Source organism: Pezoporus flaviventris, unplaced genomic scaffold, assembly GCF_033815535.1.
Source record: "Pezoporus flaviventris isolate CSIRO_AGI_PZ_B2104156 unplaced genomic scaffold, CSIRO_AGI_Pfla_v1 ptg000040l, whole genome shotgun sequence".
NCBI classification, from domain to species: domain Eukaryota; kingdom Metazoa; phylum Chordata; class Aves; order Psittaciformes; family Psittacidae; genus Pezoporus; species Pezoporus flaviventris.
In genome coordinates this window covers 2,449,685-2,473,070 of record NW_026892588.1, presented here as the reverse complement: position 1 = coordinate 2,473,070, position 23,386 = coordinate 2,449,685, and the positions used below count along the sequence as shown (strand labels likewise).

Genomic DNA, 23,386 nt, shown 5'->3' with positions numbered 1-23,386 from the left:
GGAGCACAGTTTAGTGACCCTATCCATTCAGATAACCGTGGAGTCAGGAAGTCTCTGTAACAAAAAGTATAAATGCAACTTGGAACCAGGCATCTCATGCCAGAAAATGAAAACCTGTCTTCTCAGGAAGCAGAAGGAGGATAGGCTTCTGGTTAAGACACGTGGATTAGTAGGTGGTTTGGATCCTTGAGTTTTGCATGTGCTTGTTCAAACCATTGTGCCCATCTGCGGAGCAAGATTATGTTCTCCTGGGTCCTATCCATACTTTTTGTAGGAGAAATTCCCCTCATGCATCCCCTAACCCTGCTGCTTGAGGGATGGCCTGATTTGTTTTTTTATTATTCTATTTGTTTCATTTGAATAGAGACTGAAAAGTGTATTTATTTGGAGAGGAAAGCTCTGTAGAGAGCATGATACTTGAATAGAGTAGATGATACTTGAGTAGAGTAGATGCAGAGTACATGATACTTGCTAGTGGGAGATGAAGACATAAACTGATTTGGATAGTCTGAAAGCTTGATTCTTGCCTCCCGGCCCGAGCGCTCCAACAAAAGACCTGGTATGTGTTGGCAAGAGGTTAGGAGAAGGTTTGGACCATAAATACTACCAGGTGACCTGGTATAACAAGGAGCAGTTTTCTCCTGCAACAGGTGGGTGAGTGACAGGCACAGAGAGGGGAAAGCGAGCCCTTCTTTCTATTATTCTGCTGCTGCATATCAAATGAGTCCTCCTGTTAGCGTGCTGTTCCTCTCCTCTTTTGCAAGGTGGTGCACTGTCAGATCAGATAGTCTGTATTTGGAATGGAAAAGAATAAAGGCAGTTTCTATAAAGGAGGACTTGAAAAGGCTTCTCTGCTTTTTCGTCAGAGCTGCTGGAAACCTTCCTTTTTCTCCCCATTACTCCTTCCCCAGTCCCCACCTCCAGAATGCTCGCCTCTTCCTGCCTTTGTCAGGGAGGTGTCAGATTTGACACCTTTGCAGTAAGGTACAGAAATGCAAATGGAGAAATCCAGCAACACCTCATCAGGGGATGCAAACTTTCTGTGAACCTAATTTGTGGATTGAAACCCCCCAAAACCAAGCAGCCATATTGCCAACACATTTCTAAAATGCTTTGACACTTAAAAAAAAAAACTCTTACTATTTCAGCTTTGACCTGGCTGTTTCATTTCAGTTAATACAGGACTGACAGGTGCTCAGGGGAAAGGCCTGTTATCCCTCTGCTGTTGCTTTTCCTAACATACCAGGCTTTGGGAGGACACAGGTAGCCATGGGCACACATGTTCATAGCCCCTCTGCCCACTTCTTTCTGCAGCAGTGGGGATGAGATGTGGAGGGAGCTGTGAGGGTTATCCCAGGTGTGATAAGAACAGCACCATCAGCAATACACACGGGAATGGGAAAGGGAGCAGGGAAAGGGGGAAGGCAAACTTCAGTGCTGGTTCTCCAGGGCAGATACAGAAATTAAGCAATAGTGCTTAGCAGAGGTGGCTTTGTTGCCAGCCCACCCCACATTCACTGCTGAACCAAAGCTGGCATGTCTTATGTTGACTCTCGGCTGTGTTTCTGTCACTAAAGTGTCAGGATTTGCACTTGCTTCCACTGGAGTGCCACAGAAGAGCCCTAACCCTGGGGTCTTTAATCTCATGGAAATTAAGCCAAGCTGCCTCTAGTGTTCCTGCAGAAGCAGAAGGGCTGGAGTGGCTGCACCAGGGCAGGATCAACCCTGCACATCACACTCAAAGCCAGGCAACTCAGACAACTATGTGTAGCCCAGTGCTGCTGTGCATGAGTGCAGTTGTGAGCCACAGGCAAGGCTGTGGATGCTGCTGTTGTGTTAAGGAAACAGTATCTGGCTTTACCTTCCTCTTGAGAGCACCTTATGCAAGGGGGCATTTTCTAGCCGTGAAAAAGCAAAGGACTCCGTTAGTGTAGCAGTGTGACACACAGGAACGTGTGATTCCCTTGGTGATTACAGTGAGGTATTGCTATCTGGGCTAATTGTGGAGAGGAAGGTATCAAGCAATATGTGGTACACGGGGCGAGTAGCTTTAAAAACAGAAACCTTGCCTTCTACTGGGGCTAGAGAGGTCCAAGAAGAGGTCATCTTGTGTGTAGAGTGTTACTTTTAGTGCAAGTGTCCCAGGCTCCTCCTTCATTTACACTTCAACCTGCTAACCTCCCTCCCTAAACCAGAAAGGTCATTACAACAGCTCTGGCCTCCCCCTGCTCGACTGGGTTTTGCTGTTCTTTCCCCAGTTAAAAGGGAATTTAGCAGAAAAGGGGATGAGAAGAATCAACATATCTGATGGCCATGTCTGAATAAGAACACTTTAAAGAAAATTACAAAGGAGAGGTCTTAACAATATCTTCGTTTCCATTTTTATTGTTCCAGAGGGTTGTTAACAAAACAGAGTTACAGGTCTAGTCCCTTGGTAGTTGGGTTGCTTCCTTTTCTAGCTTGTCCTGTGTTTGGGAACTTCCATGTATTAAGCAACTCTGCAATCCTTTTTTTCTTTACAATGTCAGCTCTCTGCAAGGTATTATCACAGCACAAATAAGCTGGCACCCCCCAAAAAGCAGGAACTGGGGAAACGTCAAACTCCACATACAAAAATGTTGAGGGTCCCCCACCTACCCCCCAAGAAACATGGCTTTCAACACTTCACAAATCCACTGCACTCTATTTCACTTTGTATTCAACAGACAAAACAAAACCAACCAGAAATACCCAACCAAACTCCTAACAACCAAAATAACTCCCCAACCTCTGTGAAGCCATGCCCCAGGGCAGGATGTGCCTAGCACTTCTTAAGTTAGGGGCTGTGTAGGTGCATGAGCAACACCTTCAGAAGGAAGATCAAGTACAGTAGGTTTGAGACTGGCATCCAGATACGCTAGCCCAGAAAAACCCATGACCTTAAGTCCACCTTCTGTCAGTGTGACCTTGTTCATTGCAGTAATTTAAGTGTCTTCGAGGATTAAACAAAACATTTGAATTCAAACAGTTGAGCTAACAATGCTTAGTACAGGAATTAAGTGCTTAATTGCTAGCATTGTTTCCATAATACACACATTTATTAGTAGGCGATAGGAAACTGTACTTTTAAGCCAGTTAGAAGTATATCAGACCGCAGAACACCTGGCATCAGTTGTGAATTCAGTATTTTTTATTAAAGATTAAAAATAAAAAACATTTGACACCCTAATATACAAAAAGTCACAATAAACTCAACTGTGCTAAAAGCAAAATGTGCATAAAGACACTCATCTCTAAAAAGCACCCTGCCACCAGTTATCTTTTATGTTTGCCTAATTCCACCAGGTCTCTAAGCTTTTCCTCCACTGAAGGTGGGACTCTAGGCTACCAAGGACAGATGCTAACCACACCAACCCCTTTCAGGGGTCTTTGCTATCACTAAAACACTTAAAACTGTGCATGCAGACCCAAGCTTCTCATGGAGTTAACCATCATGATTTAAGATGCACAAGGGCTTTTTCTTAAGAAAAAGGGCAGTGATTTCAGGGCCACTTATAAGGGCCAAGAAACACGGTTATAAAATAACTGCTGTGTATCCACCAAAGAGCTTTGCTACTAAAGACCAACTCCCTTACCCCGCCCCTCCCCCAACCTCATAAAAACAACCCCTAAAGTTACAAAACGCCACACACGCACACGGATGAAATGTTAACACGTTTAGCTATTAGCCTGTCAGGGCCTGACAGCAGCGTTAAGAGTGCCGCTGATGCAGTCCCGAAGTGCAGCGATGCCGGCCGGCAGTCCCTCGCGCTGCTCAGAGTGCCATAGGGCAGCACGGTGCCCGGCTGCTCTCCCCGCTAGGCAGATCTGCGCCGATTCCTGTGTACCCTTCCCTTACCAAGGTCTCCACATGGATTTGGGTAAGCAAGGCGAAGGTAGGCCATGCGTCTGGGAAGCATCCAGTCCATCAGTAGAGGTCTGGCCCGGCTCGGCTTCCGCCTCGTCCGAGTCGGAGCAGGTCTCTTCGCTGGGAGAGGGCGAGGGTGCCAAGGCAGGGAGGGCCGGGGCCAGCGCCTCGCTGCCGAGCGAGAGGCTGAGCGCGGTGGGATCTGCCCCAGGGTCCGTGACCGAGTCCGGGCAGCCGCCGTCGCTGAGGGGCATGGACTCCAGCAGGTGGTTCAGCAGCTCGGCAGCCGTGGTGGCGTCGATGCCGGGGCAGCTGGACACGAAGGTGTGCACCTCATGCATACACTGGATGTACCCGGCAGCGAACCGCTCGCTGGCCTCACGGTGCAGCCGCCCGCCCTCTGCGCGCCGCGGGAGACAGAGAAGGGAGCAGCATGAGATCGGGGCCGGGCCCCGCCGGGCCCCGCCGCCGCCCCGCCGGCACTCACCGAGCGAGCGGCGCTCCAGCACGGCCTGCACCCGCCGCACCGTCAGCTCCAGCACCTCCGCGTTCTCCAGCTTCGTCTGAAACTGCGATGGGACGCCGCGGCCATCAGCACGGCCCCGCCGCCCCGCACGAGCCCGACCCGCCCCGCCGCCCCTCCTCACCTCGCTGTCGGCCAGCAGCGACCGCAGCTCCTGCAGGCTCTCGTTGATCCGCGCCCGGCGCTTCTTCTCCACCAGCGGCTTCCTTGTCTGCGGGGACGACAGCGCCGTCAGCCCGCCCGCCCGCCCTCCCTCCCTACAGCCCCCACCGCCCGCCCGGCGCTGCCGCTCACCTTCCTATCGGCCCCGTCCTGAGGCGGGCGGCCCTTGCCGGGCCGGAACGAGGGCGCCATGGCGCGGCCCGGCGGACCCGAGATGCTCTGCCCCGCTGCGCTCCCCGCCCCACCGCGCCGCCCTACTTATACCCTGCGCGCCGCTGCTCGGCGCGCTCATTGGCCGCTCCGCGCTACCGCTGCCGCAGCGTGGGCTGAACGGGCCAATGGCAGGCGGCCGCTTTGTCTGCTCCGGGGTGGGGGGGGGACGTGTGCGCTACCCGCCGGGCCCCGCCGGAGCTATGGGGTCGGGCCCGGCTGCGCTTGGTCCCCTGAAGGCACTGGGGAGGGGACGTTACTCCTCCGGCGGGGCAGCTTCCTCAAAGCGCTGGGGCATGGCAGCGCCTTCCCCCCTCCCGCAGCACCCCAGCTTTCGGCCATTTACTGGCTCAGAGCGGGGGGGGGGGAGGCGTGAGCCTGCTTCTGTCCGTCCATCAGCCCGCGGCCGCCGGTGCCCCTCGCTACCGGCAGCGGTTATGGCTGCAGATGGGGATGGCCGGCTGTCAGCAGCAGCTTGGGGCTGAGAGAGACTGGATTGAGCCCTGAGCTGATGGTGGGTCCGGTCGTCTTGTCCTGTTCTCCTCCAGTGCATAGGAGGCTTCGCAAGCGGCGGGGTGAGGTTCGGGAGCTCGCTTCGGGCCCTGCGGCAGGGCCGTGCAGCACCCTGGCTGAGCGGTCGGTGCCGCCCCACGTCGGCTCGCAGTCCCCCGCCTCCCGTGCGGCTGAAAGCGGCGCGCAGGCAGCTTTGTGCGGGTAACTTGATGCTGATGGCAGTTGGCAGCTGCGGTTCCCCAGCAGGCTGAGGCACATAAAAGCGCTAGGTCTCATCCCTGAGGAGAGCGACAGGTGTTGGCTCCCGCTCCTTTGTTTCCCTCCCTTTATTCTCCTCGCTAATGCGGGTCATATTTTTACCGCCCGAGGAAACGGGAGACGCGTCCCCCCCCCGCTTCAATCGGCATCGCCGGCGCGGGGCTGCTCGCTGTGCCTCGCTGTACGTGTCCAGCATAGCTCCCCTCTCGCTCCAGCTCTAATGCTCCGTTCCAAAGCACGGGAAACCCCCTGGGTTCGGTGGTGCTGAGGCTTTCCTTGCGGAGGGGTCTGAGTGCACCCGCAGAGGTGCAGGGAGCTCAGGATCCCCATCACTATTGCTTTATTGGTCCGTGTGTGTCGGTCGGTGTCTGACTCGTACCGCGCGGTCCAGCGGCTAACGGCATGTGCGCTGGGACAGGTCGGGGTAGCTCTTTAGTCCCGCTATAACTTAATGCTGCTTTTCAGCTTCAAAGCGCTGTGCGTGCTATATGCTGATGCTATGTCGGATAAAAGAGCAAAGCGAGATAGAGATGTTCGGCACCGTCTTTCTGCAGAGGAGCACCGCAGAGAGAATACACTGAAGAACCTCTGCTACAGAGACAGGCTGAGCGAGCTCCAGAGTTCAGCCTGGAGAAGAGGATCTTAGAGCTGCTTAGAGCAGCTCCAGTGCCTAAAGGGGCTACAAGAAACCTGGACAGGGGCTTTTGACAAGGGCCGGTAGTGACAGGACAACGGGAATGGCTTTAAACTGACAGAGGGGACATAGAGATGAGCTCTTAGACAGAAATTCTTCCCTGTGAGCGTGCTGAGGCACTGGCACAGGGTGCCCAGAGAAGCTGTGGCTGCCCTATCCCTGGTACTGTTCAAGGCTAGGTTGGACACAGGGGCTTGGAGCAACCTGCTCTAGTGGAAGGTGTCTCTGCCCGTGGCAGTGGTTGGGACTGGATGAGCTTTAAGGTCCTTTACAGCATTCTATAGTAAAGCCAGCACATGGGATATCTTGGCTGGAGACCTCAGCTCAGGCTGCTCTGCTTCTTGGATCACCACGGGTGGGAGATTTTATTTTCAGAAAGGTGCTTCTGTTACGTTTCTTCCTTTTGTTTTAAACAACAATTCTTGGATTTTGACAGAGTTTGCTCTGTAGGTGACATTTCCTCGTACCAGGCAGGAGCAGAATGGGATGTACCTGAGGCTGGATGACTAAATCTGCCCTTCTGCTTCTGATGCACCGTGTAATGCAAAGTGGAAACTGGCTTTTCCTTTTCATTAAAACCATTAACACTGACTAAGCAGAAATGCTGTTTAAGCCAAGCCAGGTACGTAACAGCTGTGTCTTTAAGCAAGTAGACACACACACCTGTGATTGCTTTTTGTGTATAGTTTCTTCATAGTTAGCCTAAATCGGAAGGAGGAAGACAATTGCATGGGTGCAAATGACAGCAAAGTAATGGGTGTCATGATTCTGAAGGAGCCAGCTTTGTTCTGAGCCAAAACTAGGCAGGAAAAGTCAGCAGATGTGTACAAACACATGTATGTTTATAAAGTGTACAGTTACACTGAATGTATGTGACCAAATAGTAAAAGATGAACTCCAAGAGGTGGGAGCTTGCTCTCTGCAGAGAAATCTTAACCTTTCCTAGCATGTGTAATCAGGGATGCTCAAACAGTTCACTGGTGTGAACTGGTGATTTAGAGCAGAAACATCGCACTGCTGTGGCTGCAGGTGCAGTCCCCAAACCTGTCAGGCCTCTTTACTGCAGTTATGTTGGTTGTGTTTCAGGTCTAACTTAGGTTGGAGCTTCTGCAGTGTTAGCCTAGGAAAGAACCTCCTGAATGCACCTCAGGCATGGGTCAGGTGTGTCAGGACTCTGCAGTGTCTCTCTCTGTGTTTCCTGTGGAAAGCTGCAGGTAAAGTGTGTTGGCAAATGCTGGAGCCATTTGTGCTGGGCATGAAAAATGGACGTGCCATAAACATGAGGGCATTACTAGAGCTGCTGTTCTGGAGGAGGGAGACAATGTGGGCTGTCTGCTCTAGCCCACAGGAGTAACGTGACATTTTGGTGCTACTTTAAACAAGCTCCACCTCTTCAGGTGAAGCGAGTGATGGTAACCTCATGCATTTTAATGGCAATGTCAACTGTGATCTCGAAAAAGAAAATGTTCCTTAGATACCTTGTTTAAAACCTCAGTGCTTGCCCACGCATGGTGGTTCCTGAAGGAGATTTTAGCAAACCCTTTGACTTACCTGTCTCATTCTTTCCAGTTTAACCCATCCTGCTGTCTGTTGATGGGGAGGTGTATGGGCACTGCTTTCTCCTCAATGGAGGGTGGGAGTTTAACCCTTGCTAGAGCAGGGAGCTCTGTCCTGCAAGAGGCTGGTGCTCCCACACTTGGTGTAGATTACAATTTAGCCAAGGAGCAGCTTAGTTTTAGCAGAGGTAATGGGACTGGTGCCTTGCTGCATTGGTGCTGCAAGTCCATGCATGGAGCAGTATATTGCAGCATATAATGACAGGGTTTAATTCTGTATTGATCAGTAATGCAGCTGTGGTGACAGTGGCAAAGGCAACACCCTGCAGCCTGAGCTGCTTGCGTGTGCTTTGGAAGCCCAGGTAAGTGACAAATCCTTATGAGATGGGGGAGTCTGCTGAGGAAAGCCTTAAATGCTTCTGTTAGAGTTACTGGGTGCATTTGAAAGGTTTCCAGCTACTAGATGATCATTCCCAAAGACATAATATGGCTCTGAGAAGCTTTAAGGACTCCACAGGCAAGTGTGCTGCCTTCCCTGTTCTTGGGCCTGAGTCAGTAGTAGCTAACCGAGTCTCCCCATGGATAATATAATCAGAGCATGGGATAAAGACATGATGAGCATGGACAAGGTCCATTGGGGATGCTTGAATAGTTTCTTTCATAAGCAATATAACATCTGTTGTTGTTGGAGGCACAAGTTCCTGTCAGAGACACATCACCCTTATAAATATTAACGGTGCATAGTAATGGTGGTGGGTGTGAACTGCGGCGGATGTAAGGTTAATGGGTGAATTGCTCCATAGGCATCAGTTTGCTGTCATACTTACTTCCACACTAATAAACGCAAGCTGTTTAGGTGGCAGAGGCAAGAGCTATAGTCCCCCTCCTCTCCTCTCCCTGGGGTCCCTTCACTGATGAAATGTGTACTGTAATTAGTCTCCTGCCTTGCCTCTGATGAACATCATTCCCACTTGGAGAGCTGAGGTAGAGGGGAGCATGCCTGGAGCTGGAAGAGCTGAGTGCTGTTGGTGATAAACTGAGTGAATGAGGAGAGCTGTTTGGAGCAGTTTGCAGCATTCCCCATCAGCTTGATCGTAGTTGCCTTTAGTGCTATCGATTTCTCTGCTGTTAAAAGCAGATGTTGGAGAGGAAAACTGGGTTGAATACCACCACTGAGCTGCTCTTGAGCATAACTGACTTTGTTACTGCAAATGGTGTTTGCTGCCTTCAGCGCTGAGTTTCTGTTGCCTCTTTCAAAAGCCATCAGGCTTTTCCTATCCTTTTTTATCAGCAGACTTGGCAGCAGTGGTGGTGTTCATCAGCTGGGGTATAGAACAGTTCCTGCCAGCCCCAGCACTAATAAGTGGCATTCAAAAGGGTCTTAGGTCCATTCACAGAAGAGCCCCAAAACCGGTTTTGCCTCCTGTGAAGGCTCAGGTTCCCCTTTGACTGAGAGGATGGGCTCTGCCTTCTGCCATTTCAGAGGTACTTGTGGTGATATTCAAATGCAACAGTGAGGGCTGTGTTGAGCAAGTAGTGAGGCCAGCAGTGAGTGATGGATGGGTGTTGTGCATTGGGGGCTTCCCCCAGCAAAACCCCGTGTGCTGCTTTTATTGCCTTGCCATTCTTTCCCTTCAGCCTGTTGGACTCTAGTGGAGATGCATCTAAACCCATATATCAGTGCGAACTGCTTCAGCTTGTACCATTAAGCTGTTGTTAGTGTCTGCGGCAGGGTCCTGCGTCTTGTGAGTTTAGAGACTGTCACCTGGTCACGCTGTGCTTGTGGAGGTTATTTCAGGGAGGTCAGAACAGCTATCTGAAGCAAACACAGAGGCTTTCTTCAGTTGGATAAAAACCCCACCGTGGTGCTTCAAGGAGCAGTTTTGTGGTGTTTCCAGGGAAACTCTTATGTTTGATTTCTCTGCTGTTTTTTGTTGTTGAACGTTATCCTAATTATGGGGCTGACTTCATCAAGGCTTCATCCTATCTTTGTAACAGTGATATGTGTGTATCACTGCTCCTCCTCTGCAAGATACTTTTATTAGTTCCTAAACGACTTAGAGGCAGCATCATTACAGTTCTTCAGAGAGGAGCTGAACCCCTGGAACACACTCCTGGCTAAGGCTGGAAGCTTTGAGTGTGTGCCCTTCAGAACGTATTCCTCCTGACCTGCAGTGCATGGCCCGGGTACCTCCCAGCCTGCCCCTCTGGCAGTGACACTCTGGGTTTGTTGGCAGGACACAAGTTTTGCTGTTATCAGATGAACATGTACATAAGCAGGCTCTGAACTTTGCTCCTTGTGTTTTGTGACATGCTCTGGAAAGCGCCTGCTCTCACAGCCTCTCACAGGCTTGCATTCCTGCTTGCAAATAACCTGTGTGGAGGTGGGGGAAGAAACCCACCCTGTGCTCTCAGATCTGTGCTTGTGAGATCCTCTTTAGCAATGACAGAATCCGGTTTCTGGTCAGTTTTGATCAACATCAGTAGTTTCTAAATCAAAAAGGGAAGTAATGGAGTCACCACCCCTGGAAGTGTTCAATGAGGCCCTCAGTAACATGGGTTAGTGGTAGCCTTGGCAATGCTGGGGTACGGTTGGACTTGATGTTCTTAAAGGTCTTTTCCAACCAGGCTGATTCTATGATCCTATGATGTTTTAGAGGTAGAGACCAATCCCCTTTACTTGAGGGTCCCAACACCTATTTTTGTGTTTTGCGTAAATACTGGGTTTGACCCTATTGCAAGAGACACCTCAGACTGCACGGATGTGTTTCTTGGAGGTATCCATGGACAACCTGGGGCATGACCACAGTAACAGGTATTCGTGGGTCTTGTCTTAACCATGCCACATGCTGGGCTGATTGTTTCTCCAAGGTGGTGACACTTTATAACCCAGACTCCTTCTGATGGTATGGAAACGGACCCTTCTGAGGACTTGGTCTATCGTGTACTATGGAAGAGGAGGTCTTTCAACTACTCTAAATTTAAAGTGGATCTAGCCTTGCAGTCCTGCACAGCTTATTTACTTGGCACACTGCTCAGTGATTTATGTTTGTGGTTGAGTTCCTTAATCCACTGCAGAGGCTTCTTACATCCATCTTGGTAAGGAGCCATGGTTTAGAGTGATGCTGGAAGGAACTGATAGGAAGCTTAGGGAGCAGATTTGAGAGTGCTGTCGTTCACTTCCTCTCAGTATGTGTTTGCCCTTTGTTCTGGAGAAACTTAGCACAGTTGAAGAGGAGCTTAATGTTTTGGAATACTTGGACTAAGAAATAGCTCTGGAATTTCAGCACAGAGAAACGTGATCTCTACAGGTGCTTCTTCACAGCTTTCTGATACAGACAATGCACAGTTGAACCCAGTCAGCCACAGAGCAAGGGTCTGGCTGCTTCTGGCTGGAAACCCACTCTGCTGCCTCCAGTTCAACTGGGAGACCAGTGTGGAGCTGGGAAGTCAATCCCAGTAGATACTGTTTGAGCTACTTGTGGGTGTTCAAAATGGGGTGGAAACAAAAGAATTCAAAGACATTGCAATCAATGGGCAGATATATTCTCTCTGGATGGGGCCAGTGAATTTTACCTGCCTGGCTCTCCTGTTCCCAAAGGCTTGATGGGTTCCCAAGAATCATGACTTGCAGAGGAGAACATAATCCCTCTGCTTGGGCAGTCATTTTCCTTTATGTCTTTTCCTAGTGGGATAGATGTGTTTAATTCACCTCCAGCAGCTGCAGGGTAGGGATGGAAGGGACCTTCAGAGGGCCGAAGTGAAGGTGCTGTGTATCCAAAATCACTAAGAAACAATTTACCATTCCCATGATGATGACTGTGTCAGTAGGAACAGAGCATTGTAGTCAGCTGATGTGACCAGATACACGAGCAAAAAAAGCCCTGGAAAGAGCAATGGAATCATGGGAAGTCAGGAACATCATGCAGGTTCTTATTTATGTTATGCGGGGTGACTTAAAAGATTAAAAATAAAGCTAGTTTATATAAAATAATAGTGTTTTTTGTAGAGAACTTAAAATGCATTACTGTATTTTGGGGCTTGGTTGTGATTTTCTAAGCTCTGGAGAAGGGGCAGCACTGTCCTCTGCAGAATGGTGTTTGGAGCCTATTAGGAAGAGGTTCATTGACATAATGAAGTCAGGATCCAATTTAACTGGGCTCTGAAAGGGCTAGTTTGGGGGCTAGGGGGGAAGAAGCCATCTTACTGGTTTCTGGGGACTGCTTGATGTTCTCCACTCTAATAAAAGGTTCTTAGCACAGCCCTAGCTTCTGTATCCTTGCAGTTAATAGACAAAGCAAACACAAAGCTTGCACACATGTGCAAACAGGGACTTCTTGGGCAAAGTGGTAAGACTAGATGAACTGGAGGCATGTTGCTGTGTCAAATGAAATCCCAGTGATATACAGCCCAAAACCATAATTAGAGGGCAGCTCTGACAGCAGACACACAGATTGAAGATGCAGGCAGCTCTGGTATGCTGACTGAGCTCCTCTGCTTGCTTTCCTTCCCTCCAGCCCCTTCCAGAAGCGTGGTATGTGGTATGCCAGGGCTGCATGGGAGCAGGGGTGGCTGGTCCTATCCCAGCAAGCTCATTGACAATGGTACAATCTAAACTCTGTGGGTAAAAGTAGGGCAATAAAAGGTGGGAGAGCAGGCATTTTAAGAGCTGCTTGATTAACTGTTTGGTGGGCAACAAGGAATTCAGAGAGCAAGAGCGCTGGGTTGTGGCTGGTGACTTTCTAAGCACATTTGTGTTACAAGGGGCATGTGCTGGAGAAGGTGCAGAAGGTGGCCCTTGCTTTGGGTGGTCTGTAAAGCACCCCTGGCTTATAGGGGTTATATAGCACAGACTTTGTTAGGGATGTGTCATCAGGCCATAGCAGGGAAATCACTGAAGTTTGACTTTAGGAGCACCTCTAGCTGTTGGTCTGCTGGCCATCTACTAATGCCTCCCTTAGCTTTGCTCTTGGAGGTGTTCTGGCATGGCTGTACTAGACTTCAGGATCCCCACACCTCCATGGATGGATGAAACCATTCACTGCAAGATGCAAGCTCAAGCAGTGTGCCAACACCAAACCCATAGTTGCCTGGTCTTGAGCAGAGCCCACTTCTGTCTCTGGCACCTGTAATTAGAGACAAGCCCAGGAGAAACAAGACTGATTCCTTGAAGAGCTCACCTGGAGGATCTGGAAGGACAGAGTGGATGGTTTTGGTACAAGCTCTGAGGTAGGCTGAAGGTAGGTGGAGTCAGCCCTCAGGCTTGACCCTGGATGTCAGTGTAAACAGATCCTCTGGGGACTTTTATTATGCAATGCATGGGAATAACTGCAAGTCCCTACCTGTCAGAGCTTGAGAGTCACAGAGCCCAGACGAGGCAGGTAGGGCTGAGCTGCCTCCTGCAGCTGCCTGGCGAGAGCCTTGGCCTCACCTCAACAAGAATGGAGAACTCTTCATCAGGGACTGTAGTGATAGGACAAGAGCTTCAAACTGAAACAGGGAGAGTTCAGGTTAGATAGAAGCAAGTTCTTTACTGTGAGGGTGGTGAGGCACTGGCACAGGTTGCCCAAGGAAGTGGTAAATGCTCCATCTGTCGCAGTGTTCAAGGCCAGGTTGGACAGAGCCTTGTGTGGTGTCCCTGCCCATGGCAGGTGAGTGGAACTGGATGAACTTAAGGTCCTTTCCAACCCAAACCATTCTATGATTATAACTCTCTCACCCTGGACAGGGCAGGGACCTGCAGCACTGGCAGGGGTTTGAGACTACTGCAGAATGAGACACCAGTGACCATGGGTGGCAGGGCAGCAATGCCGGATTGAATGTGCCTCTACTAGACAGAGGACCAACAGGTCACAGCATCCTCCAGGAGAGAGTCCTCAGAGATGCTCTCTTCTAGGAAAAGTTCCTTTATTCTGGTGACTGTTTTGGATTTACGTACTCATTTTTTCTTTATGGCTTCATACAGAAGGGAAGAGTTGCAAAGAAAAGAGTTGAGCTCCAAGAAGGAACCTATACATCTACCATCTAAACATAGTGTCTGAGTCTTAAGTCTCGGCTGCCTGTAAATGGTCAGTAGGAGACATTGTATGGGTGTATCTGAAGCCCTCACGATCTCTGGAACTGATTTAAGGCTTCAGACAGGCTCTCACCCATTCTGGACCCAGACCCATCTTGTAAGGGTGGGCACACACAGCACTCATGAGCAGCACTGCTTCCATTGGGATAGGTCCTGCCTTTCCTGTCCTAGTCTCTTGGTGAGCTCAGTCAGCCATGCATCAAGAAGGAACCTTACTTTACATCTTTCAGTCCAAGCAAACCCACCTCTTGGGACTGTGAAAGCACAGAGGGATGGGGAATGGGGGCTCTGGGCTGTGTTCAGGGAGGGGAACGATTGTTTTGGGTCCTACTTTGAGCCCTGCTTTTGTTCTTGTTGTGTTGAGCCTCAGGAAAAGGCTTTATGATGTTTGTGTTCAGGCTTATACGGAGCCTGAACAGATTTGCTCTGGTGCAATCTGTCTCCTTGTTGTCTTGATAGAGTTATTTGCACAGAATTCATCTGAACGAGGAAGTGATCTTGAAAGCTTCTGGTTTAAATCAGTTTCCTGCTCCCTTCCCAAACTACTGAGGCTTCCCAAGGCCAGAGGGGCCTCATCATAGTGTGTGGGAAGTCCCTGGGGAGGGCAGGAGAAACATCAGTTGTTTCTTTAGCAGGCTGCTGTTCCAGGGCTGTCATCCCAGACCCATGTTTTGTATTCGAGCAGCTCATCACTGGGTGATGGAGCAATGCTCAACAATGCTATTGATCTCTATTACACATGATCAAGGCTCTTTTCACCCTAGACTGGGCAGTGCTTTTGCTGCACCTCCTTTTCCTGGTCCTGCTGGATAGAAATTGCCTGTGTAAGATGACCCAGCATCAAGCTGCTTCTGAGCTCCAGGAATACTGAGTGCTGAACTATGGACGTGACTCTGGATTTGTGCTGATAACAAGTGTGGTCATGTCCAATTCTGGGACCCTGGGGTGAGAAGCGTTGTGAGAACATGGAGGGGTCCTGTAGGGAGCTACCTACATGGTCAGGACCTGCGGAAGGTGAGTGTATTTGGTCTGGTCAAGGGGAGCCAGAGGGGAATCCAGGAGCATTCCACAACTACTGGAAGAACAGTTACAGAGTTGGTTCCCATCAGTGGCAGATACTAAACCAAGGGGCAGTGGCCGCACAGTGCAACTTGCAAGGCTCAGATAAGATGTTGGGAAGCCCTCTGCTGCAGGAGTGGGGCAGCACTGGGACACTTTGCCCAGAGGGATCAGGGAATCTCCTTCCCTTGTGGCTTTTGAGGCTCAGTTAGACAAAGCTACAGTCACAACCTGATCTGCTGGTGGTGAGGGCTGTGCTTCAAGGGGGTTTGGAGTAGGGACCTCTACAGGTCCCTGTCAACAGACGTTTTGGTTCCTCTGTTCATTCTGGTCAGGCTGCCAGCATGCTGTCAGGGCTGTCAATGGGAATTTGTGGATCTAAATATCTGCTGCTTTTTGTTTGACACAGTAACCCAGATTTTGGTGGAAACTGTCTGCTCCAGCTTGCTAGGGTAGGATGATCCCAATATGAAAAGTATCGGTTCAGAAGTGGGGTAGGTGTGGAAAAGAGTCACTTTTACCCCCTGACAAGGAGGTGGCTGTGAGGAGAGGGAGCTGCTTGAGCAGCTGGAATTCCATTTGAGCCCACTAGTAGTTTGGAATAGAAGCAAGGCAAAACTTGCTGTGGCAGCAGAAGGCCTTGTTGTGTGTGTGCAGGAGACCCTGGAGTTGTAATAAGCTGCCTCTTTAGCACTGTGCAATAACAGCAGCCAGTGAAAGAGAAGAGGGGTGACGTGGAGCTCTCTTTAGTATCTTTTGTGATGCACTGTGGGCCTCCAGGAGAAAATCTCCTTCCACACTTCCCACCCCGCAAGCTCTTCTGTGAGTGATGGAGCTTGATTCCCCGTGGCTTTGTGTTCTGTTGGCCCCTCTCTCCTTTGCGTCCATACTTGGTTCCTGTGCATCCTGTTGCAGAACCTCTCACCTTGGCCCAGATGCCCACACTGACAGAGTTCACAGGAACTTCATTTCCTCATGAAAAGCTTTTTTCCTCAAAAAAAGTTTGGTTTTCCTTCCTTTAACAAACTAAATTTTGGAGAGAGAGCTGAATGTCACTGGGGGAGGACTGACAGGCTGGGGAAGAGACTGCGGCTTGCAGGGAGATTGCTTCCTTGGGGAAGGAAACAGCGAGTCCGAGGAACCCGCCAGTTTACCCACAGCTTCGTATCTGCAGATGCTGGACTTAATAATCACAAATGTGTCATCACTGCGGAAGTCATAGCTAAGTTCAGCATTTACTGTCAGCATAACTGTGTGAACCATCTTCCTTCCTCACTGTGTCTTGAGATGCAGCTTGTTTTACAGACCCTCTACCAAGTTATTCAGTTTCTATGCAGTTGGAATCAAGTTTGTAAAATGCACCTCAAACACAGTAAATACGTGGAGTTCCCAGAGCCTGCCTTGTTTCTGTGTATGGATGAGATCAACGCAACAAGCCAAGCGTGAGGATAACAACAGTTGCGCCCTCAGTGTCCCCTGGCTGTGCTGCAAGCGGCTGGTGACATTCCAGCTTTTCCAGGAAGACCAGTAAAATCTTCCCGTTTCTCCCTGAAAATCCGGGTTGCCAGAAGAGGCTTGTTCTCTCTTCAATTGCATCCTTTCTGCCTAAGCATGCTTCTGCAGCATAGCCTTGTCCTCAGGGAGTTAAAGGGTGCCACTGAGGATGTCCCAAGGATGTGGCATGAGGGGTACCCCCAGGAGTGCTCTCTGGCTGTTCATGAGCTGTTGTGGGATCTGGGATGCGTTTATCTGGACAGAGATTCCCTTTGCCAGGATAAGGCTGTAGCTCACTCAGCAGGAGGCTTTTCTGGCAGATGCTGTATACTGTTCTAATTGGCCTTTGGTTGGCCTCCAGCACTTGTTTGTTTGTTTTTCCCAGCCATCTTGCTCATAAGATACAAGCAACTTGTCCAGCCTCTGTCCTGAGCTGCCTGTTTCAGGCGTTACCCGTGTTGTTGCTGATATAACCACCCCATAAAGAAAAGAGGGATAATTCTCATCTTCCCTGTTAATGCCTGTCCTCTTTAAAAACCCTTATGGAAGGAAGCTGGGTTTGTAATATGGCTCTGGAGGAGCTGAGGTGCAGAAAGAAAATCACCTGGTCTGTATTTGTTCCTCACGTGCCATGATTGTGAAGCGTAGGGATGTGCTGTTCTTGGCTGCTGGACCTCAGACACCTGAGGAATCCCGGACTGGTTTGGGTTGGAAGGGACCTTAAAGCTCATCCAGTTCCAACTCCTGCCATGGGCATGGGCACCCTCCACTAGACCAGGTTGCTCCAAGCCTCATCCAACCTGGCCCTGGAACACTGCCAGGGATGGGGCAGCCACAGCTTCTCTGGGCACCCTGTGCCAGGGCCTCAGCACCCTCACAGGGAAGGATTTCTTCCTTAGATCTAACCTGAACTTTCCCTGTTTAAGTTTTAACCCATTCTTCCCTGTCCTATCACTACATTCCCTAATGAAGAGTCCCTCCCCAGCATCCCTAGAGGCCCCCTTCAGATACTGGAAGGCTGCTATGGGGTCTCCACGCAGCCTTCTCTTCTCCAGGCTGAACAGCCCCAACTTTCTCAGCCTGTCTTCATACAGGAGGTGCTCCAGTCCCCTGATCATCCTCGTGGCCTCCTCTGGGCTTGTTCCAACAGTTTCATGAATGATGGTGGCCAGAGAGCTGAGGGAAGCGAGGGTGCCTCACCTCCTTGGGGTGAGGGCAAGAGTGATCTCTTCCAGGTTATATCCCCTAGAGACTCAGGGGCTCCTGTGCATGCTGTTTCCAAAAAGGCTGATAGTCTAAACCTCTGCTTGCTGCAGTATGCAGGAGGTGAGACTTAGAGGACCATGTAGTCTGGTGCTGGTCCATGCACTGCCTTACTTTGTGTGACACAGGGCCAGGAGTTGTATTGTCTGCACACAAGCTCTCAAATGCTGCATGTTGTTGTTGCAGGAGATGACAAGAGGAGGAGCAAAGCAGAGGTAACCTGCTGCCTCCAGAGACATGCAGCAGATCCTGAGATCAGACTTCATCACCAGGGCATGGGCCCCTTGTGAGCCTCGTGTTTCTATCAGCCACATCCTGCATCTCTCTGGAGATCACACCAAGTAGGTGAACTTTAGAAGTGTGACGTGAATGCACTGCTGCCTTTATGCCTGCTCTGACTGAGTGACCCTTTGCTTGCAGGCGTACCAGTGATGCTTGTGAAGCCGTATCCTCTATCAGGGCTTCCTTACTGCTGGATTCTTTTGTCAGAGTACCAACAACTGGACGTCTCATCTTCTGTCTCTCAGCAGCCATCTCTTTTGTTGGATGGTTTGTCAGCTGCTGTCTGATGTCCATCCTGCCATTCCTTCCCCTCTTCCAAGAGAGCCATTGCATTACAGCAGCAGTCACACCTCTGTGTATATGATGCCGTTGATAAATTCCAGTCTGGCTCAAGCAGGAGGCACAGGCCTGAGACAGCCCTTTTGAAGGTGATCTCTCCCTGCCAGCTGGCTCGGGTGTATGTTGTGTATTAAAGTTCCTTGATCTCTCTGCTGGTTTTGACACTGTTGACTGGGATGTCCTCGTGGAATGCTCTGAGCAGATGGTGCATCTGGCTGGGGCTGCTTCAGGTCGATTCAGATCATATTTTGGGGAGAGCTGCTCATTTGCACATTCCATTCCTTCCAATGGATTTCTCTCTGCTTCATGGCTTTCTGAGGTGACCCTCTCGTTTTAGGGCCTATTGATCTATTCTGGCCAAGCTGATTTAGGCATACACTTGCTTCTGGCTGCCTGCAGGCACTGCCTACACTGCCTGCTCCTTGCCCCAGCCTGTCACTTCAGCAAAGCAGGGCATATTTGCAGCTTTGTTGAGGGCATGTCAGCGCAAGTAGTGTTAGCCTTGGTGGATCAGTGCTCTAAGATGCTCAAGTGATGCCCAGCCTGTCTTAGGAAGGGAAGAAGGAGTATCTTCCCTGCGTACATTGCTCCAGATGTGTACACCTGGCTACTGCTACTATCTCTGCCATAGTGCCAAAGCTGAGTGGTGCTGTCAGCTGGTGACTGAGTTGTTACACCAGGCCCTGCCTCTGCTGCTGAAAATCCTCTAAGGACATTAGCCCTTGGAGACACTGTCTGATAGGGACATGCCAGCAGTTCCAAAGGCTCACTTATCGTTGCTTGCTGGTACAGTGAGGGGGAGAGTTTTTGGCTCTCCATGATATTTGGATGCTGTTCTCTGCTTTGCCACTTTAGTGGTATAACACTGCAAGGAATGACAGACTGGTATACACCTTTGGGCTTTAGATGTGTGTAAGAGCTGTGGTTGAAGAAAACAGCCCTTTTCTGAGTACAGCAAACACAAGTTACTTGGGCTTGAGTAGGCCTATTTTATAGGTAGGACTTTTGTTCTTTAGTTTGCAAATACTGTTATTCAAATGCTTCCGTAGACTGGAAAAGTGGGGTGGAGAAATGAGTGGACTTCCCCCCAAGTCACACAGCAAACAGCTGGCAGATGTAGTAACAACCCAGCCCTCTGTTGCCCTACCCACCTGAGTGCATTACCACTGTACTTTTCCTTCTTGACACATGGCCCATGATGTCCCTTTGTCTGTATCCCCTTCCCTTGCTCTTTCTTCCTTTACAGCCTGTGGGGCGAGGTGGAGGGGGAATGGTTTCCACAAGCAGGGCTCCACATGGAACACAAAGCTCCACAACTCACCCTTCTTGCAACCAACATCCCACTCCAGGATTTCAGCCCATGAGCCAGCCATTAACAGGAGTATATTTGGTTGGTATATTCTTACTATCTCCAGCACTGGGTTAAAAACCCACCTTCTCCGAAAGGTGGCAAATGCTGCCCTTGTGCCTGCACTATGCAAACCCCTGTGACTCAAAACAGTGATTTCAGGACGAAACCCCAGAGTACTCTTCTGTATGGGCTACACATTGTACCTGAGCTGTATCATGAGAGAGGTGATCCTAGCCCATATGTTGTTACATTCCCGTCTGGAATTCACCACGCAAGCAACAGCAGTGTAATAAAAGCCAACAGACAGGCTGGCTGCTGGGCTTGACTTTGAAGTGGGAACATTTGGGTTTGGGGGCTGCACAGCCCCTGCTCTCCAGGGCCATAGTTGGGTGGAAACAAAGAGATGCCTTCTGTGTCCCCACTGCAGACCTGCTGCAGCAGATCTTAGCCCCTGTCACACAACAGGGAACCCTACACCACAGTGGCACAAGTTGTGGATCCTCAGTGATTTCACCCTTCGTGGAACCCCTTTGTTGAGGTTTTTTTCTTTCAGTTCATCCCATTTTTATCCTTGGCAAAAGCTGTCTTCCTGGTACACACTGGAACCAGTGGATCTCTTGAAACCTCCGTGCACCGGCTCTGGCTTTAGATTAGCTGTCGCTCCGTGGAAATCTGGGCAGTGTCCATCACGCCTCCCAGGGGGATATGTTTGACAGCTTTACTTCTCGGTCTTTTACCTAGGGTGTCACTGAGCATGGCTTCTCTAAATTTAGCAGAGCTTCGTGTGGGTTAAGTGCTGTGCACTGGGATTTAGCAGAATCCAGTCTGCTCAGAGCAAACTTGGGACATTTCTCTCTATTTCATTTCCCTTAAGTAATAGAATGCGTAAAAGCTGGTCCCATGATGGTCTGAAGCCAGGAAAGGGTTTGGAGCTTGGCATGATTGCCTTTTGCATTTGATTGAGTGCAAAGGAGGATGGGGGAGAAACCCATCTTTCAAACAGCTGTGAGTTTGTTCTGCAGAGCTCAGTCAGGTGTGATTTCAGGGCTTTACTGGGCTTTGGCAAATAACAAGGACAAGGAAGAGATGCAACTTTCAGAGAAGAAAATACCTGCGGGCATTTTGGTAGCTCCTTCCCAGAGAACCTGGTAAAATCCCCTGTGTCTGTGCCCTTCTTTTTCAGAGCCCATCAAGTTGTTTGCCCTCGCTGCCAGGAAATGTCGGGTTATCCTATGCTTGTTGTATTTACCTTCCAGGCAGCCTGGGAGGCAGGGGGCATGCAGCAGCTGCCTCGTGGTGCTGTACAAACACCAGGCAGGTGGTGGCTGTCTCTCCTACGTCGAGTGTAATTGCAGGAGCTGCCGCGTTTCCGCCAGCCAGGCTAGTCCCCGGTGTATTGCTGTGGGTATTGTATTCCCATCAACACGGGTTGTCACACTGTGCTGAAGTGCTCTTCCTAGCAGGATGCTCCCTACCAGTTAGCACTGGTGCCAGGGAGCTGGCACCTTGCTGCACTCTGATTTCAGGTACCAGCAGCAAGGTGCTGCTATCCCTGCCCGTGCTGAGGCTTTCCAGTGGGCAAGCACCAGGGAGATGCTCCATAGGACTTTGTAGGCTGGTTACCACCCCAGTGCCAGTTTGGGAAGGGCTGCCCATGGTCAGTACCTCAGCAGGCTTTGGCTGCATCTGGAATCTCTGACTCTGGGCTTGGGATGCAGAGTCACTCTGACAGGCTGTTCCTAATGCAGCACAACCTGTACAGGGAAGTCTTTGCTGATGGCAGTCATTCCTGTGCTTGTTTTTCGCACAGGGTGATGTACATGTATTGCTTTTTTTGCCTCCCAAAGCAGGTTTGGTGGTCAACCATGCCAAAATCACATGCAAAAGGAAGTCTTTCAAAGAGACCAGTGTGGAGCTTCCCTTGTCCTGCCAGAGCTGCATCTCCTCCAGAAGCCGCTTCACCTCCTTACCTGAAAATCTGTGTTCCTGTAAGACAAATAAAGAAGACACCAAGAAAGCAAATAAGGGCTGCCACGAACTGGGAGCCATGGATCTGGTAAAGGGGCTGTTGTGCAGACTTTGGAGCAGATCAGAATCCCAGATTCTCCTGGTTTGGGGAAGGGGTGAGGTCCCAAAGCTCAACTCTGAGACCAGCTTTCCTCCCCCCCCCCCGGTGGATAGCCACTGGACATGAGTTGAAGAGCTCACGGTGCCCAGGCAGACAAGGTGAGATATGGCCCTGTCTGGGGGCACGTTGGCCAAGGAAGGTAACATGGTGGGAGCACAAGGTACGGTGAAGGTGGTCCCCAGAAGTTGAAACGGGAGTTCCTGTGTGCTGCAGGCATCAAAGCTCCTCCTCCAGTGCAGGCGGGAGCCTCAGCTGGCCCCTGCGCTGCAGCCAGGCTCCACATGCCTCTGCTTCCTTACTCACACCTTCATCTTTTTATTCCCTTGGGGAAACTCATAAAAGTAATTGTAAAAGCTTTGGCAAGGGGAGGAGAAGCACAGGGGAGATCTGTGCCCTGGCTGCTCCGTCAGTGCTGCAGCAGGGACCTCTTGTCTGTACTCACCCATCTCCTTCCTCTTGGCTGTGTTGGCTGATCAGCAAACCTCTCCTTGGGAGACTGGAGACCATGGAAGCAAAATAGAGGCCCTCAGCACATCAGGTGTCCTCACTGATGGGAGGTGGAGGGACACCTCTGGAGAAATGGTGCTGCAGGGACCAATGCAGGCTGTTCCAGACAACGTGTCCTTCGGGACCGCACCATCACTTGGAAAATGAGATGAGGGCAAATACTTGTATATCCCTGAACAAGGGCACTGAGCTGCCGGGTATTTGAAAGGAGAGCGATTGGTGTGGCAGCTCTCTGCCTGTGGTGGCAATGGGCAGCTAAGCCAGGGCGCTTAGCATCAGGAAATGCCTCATAGCACAGCCGTCTTTGAAGGCAAATGTGACCGTTTGATTGGCAGCCCTAAACTGGGCTAGACTTAAAATAGGAACCTCAGCAGCAGCTCTCCGAAATCCAAGTCTTCATAAGCTGCATTTTTTTGGCTCTACTTAATTCTGACTGGAACATATAGGGATTCTAACGGGGCAGTCTGCAAACGGAAAGGAAAAGGAAAAACATAAGGGGGGTGGTGGTGTGCTGTGGAATAACATCTCTGTGCGCTCTCTATGGACTGTCAGGGAGGGGATGCTGTGTTAGGTGGGCTCCTGCTCTCACTAAAGCTGTTCTTATGCTCTTGTAACAGGTATTTCAAGCAATGGTACAAATGGGAAATTCCTGTCTCTAACCCACCTGTTGGACACACTCCTGCACATGTACATTCCACACCTGGGAGGGTCTCCAGGCTACAGGCCACATACATCAGTCTCAGAGGTATGGTGACCAAAGCCTCATGCTAAGAGGCTCTGCTTCTTCCTACGTTTGCTCCTGCTTTCTCCATTTCATTCTGCTTCTTCCTCCATTTCCATCTGCCACAGTGTGTTGATCAGTTACCTCAGCCCAAGCACTTTCTGCATCCGTATTTCATCCCAGAGATGGGAGGTTTTTGCTGGCCATTGGAATCATCCTTTGTACCTGCTTTGCAGAGGACCTCCGGATCAAGCAGCCTCCCACTGTCAAGTCTGGTCAGTGCAGGATGTTGGTGGCAAAGGTTCATCTGTTTGATTTGAGTTACAGTGATTCGTTGCCAGTTCCCTACCAGTTAAACCAGCAT

General features: G+C 50.3%; 1 protein-coding gene across 2 annotated transcripts; it reads right to left on the bottom strand.

Moving 5' to 3' along the window:
* Positions 1-2,369: 2,369 nt before the first annotated feature.
* LOC133275465 (transcription cofactor HES-6-like) lies at positions 2,370-4,839 on the bottom strand. 2 transcript variants are annotated; one of them, XM_061465435.1, is made up of 4 exons: positions 4,704-4,839; positions 4,534-4,620; positions 4,374-4,455; positions 2,370-4,286 (listed from the first exon to the last, which is right to left on the bottom strand). In XM_061465435.1, exons 1-4 carry the CDS (start codon positions 4,761-4,763, stop codon positions 3,874-3,876), a joined length of 642 nt encoding a protein of 213 aa, XP_061321419.1. In that variant the 5' UTR covers positions 4,764-4,839; the 3' UTR covers positions 2,370-3,873. The 2 variants fall into 2 exon arrangements, with proteins under 2 accessions (XP_061321419.1, XP_061321418.1); XM_061465434.1 differs by having other exon boundaries at positions 2,370-4,455.
* Between the last annotated feature and the right edge of the window lie 18,547 nt (positions 4,840-23,386).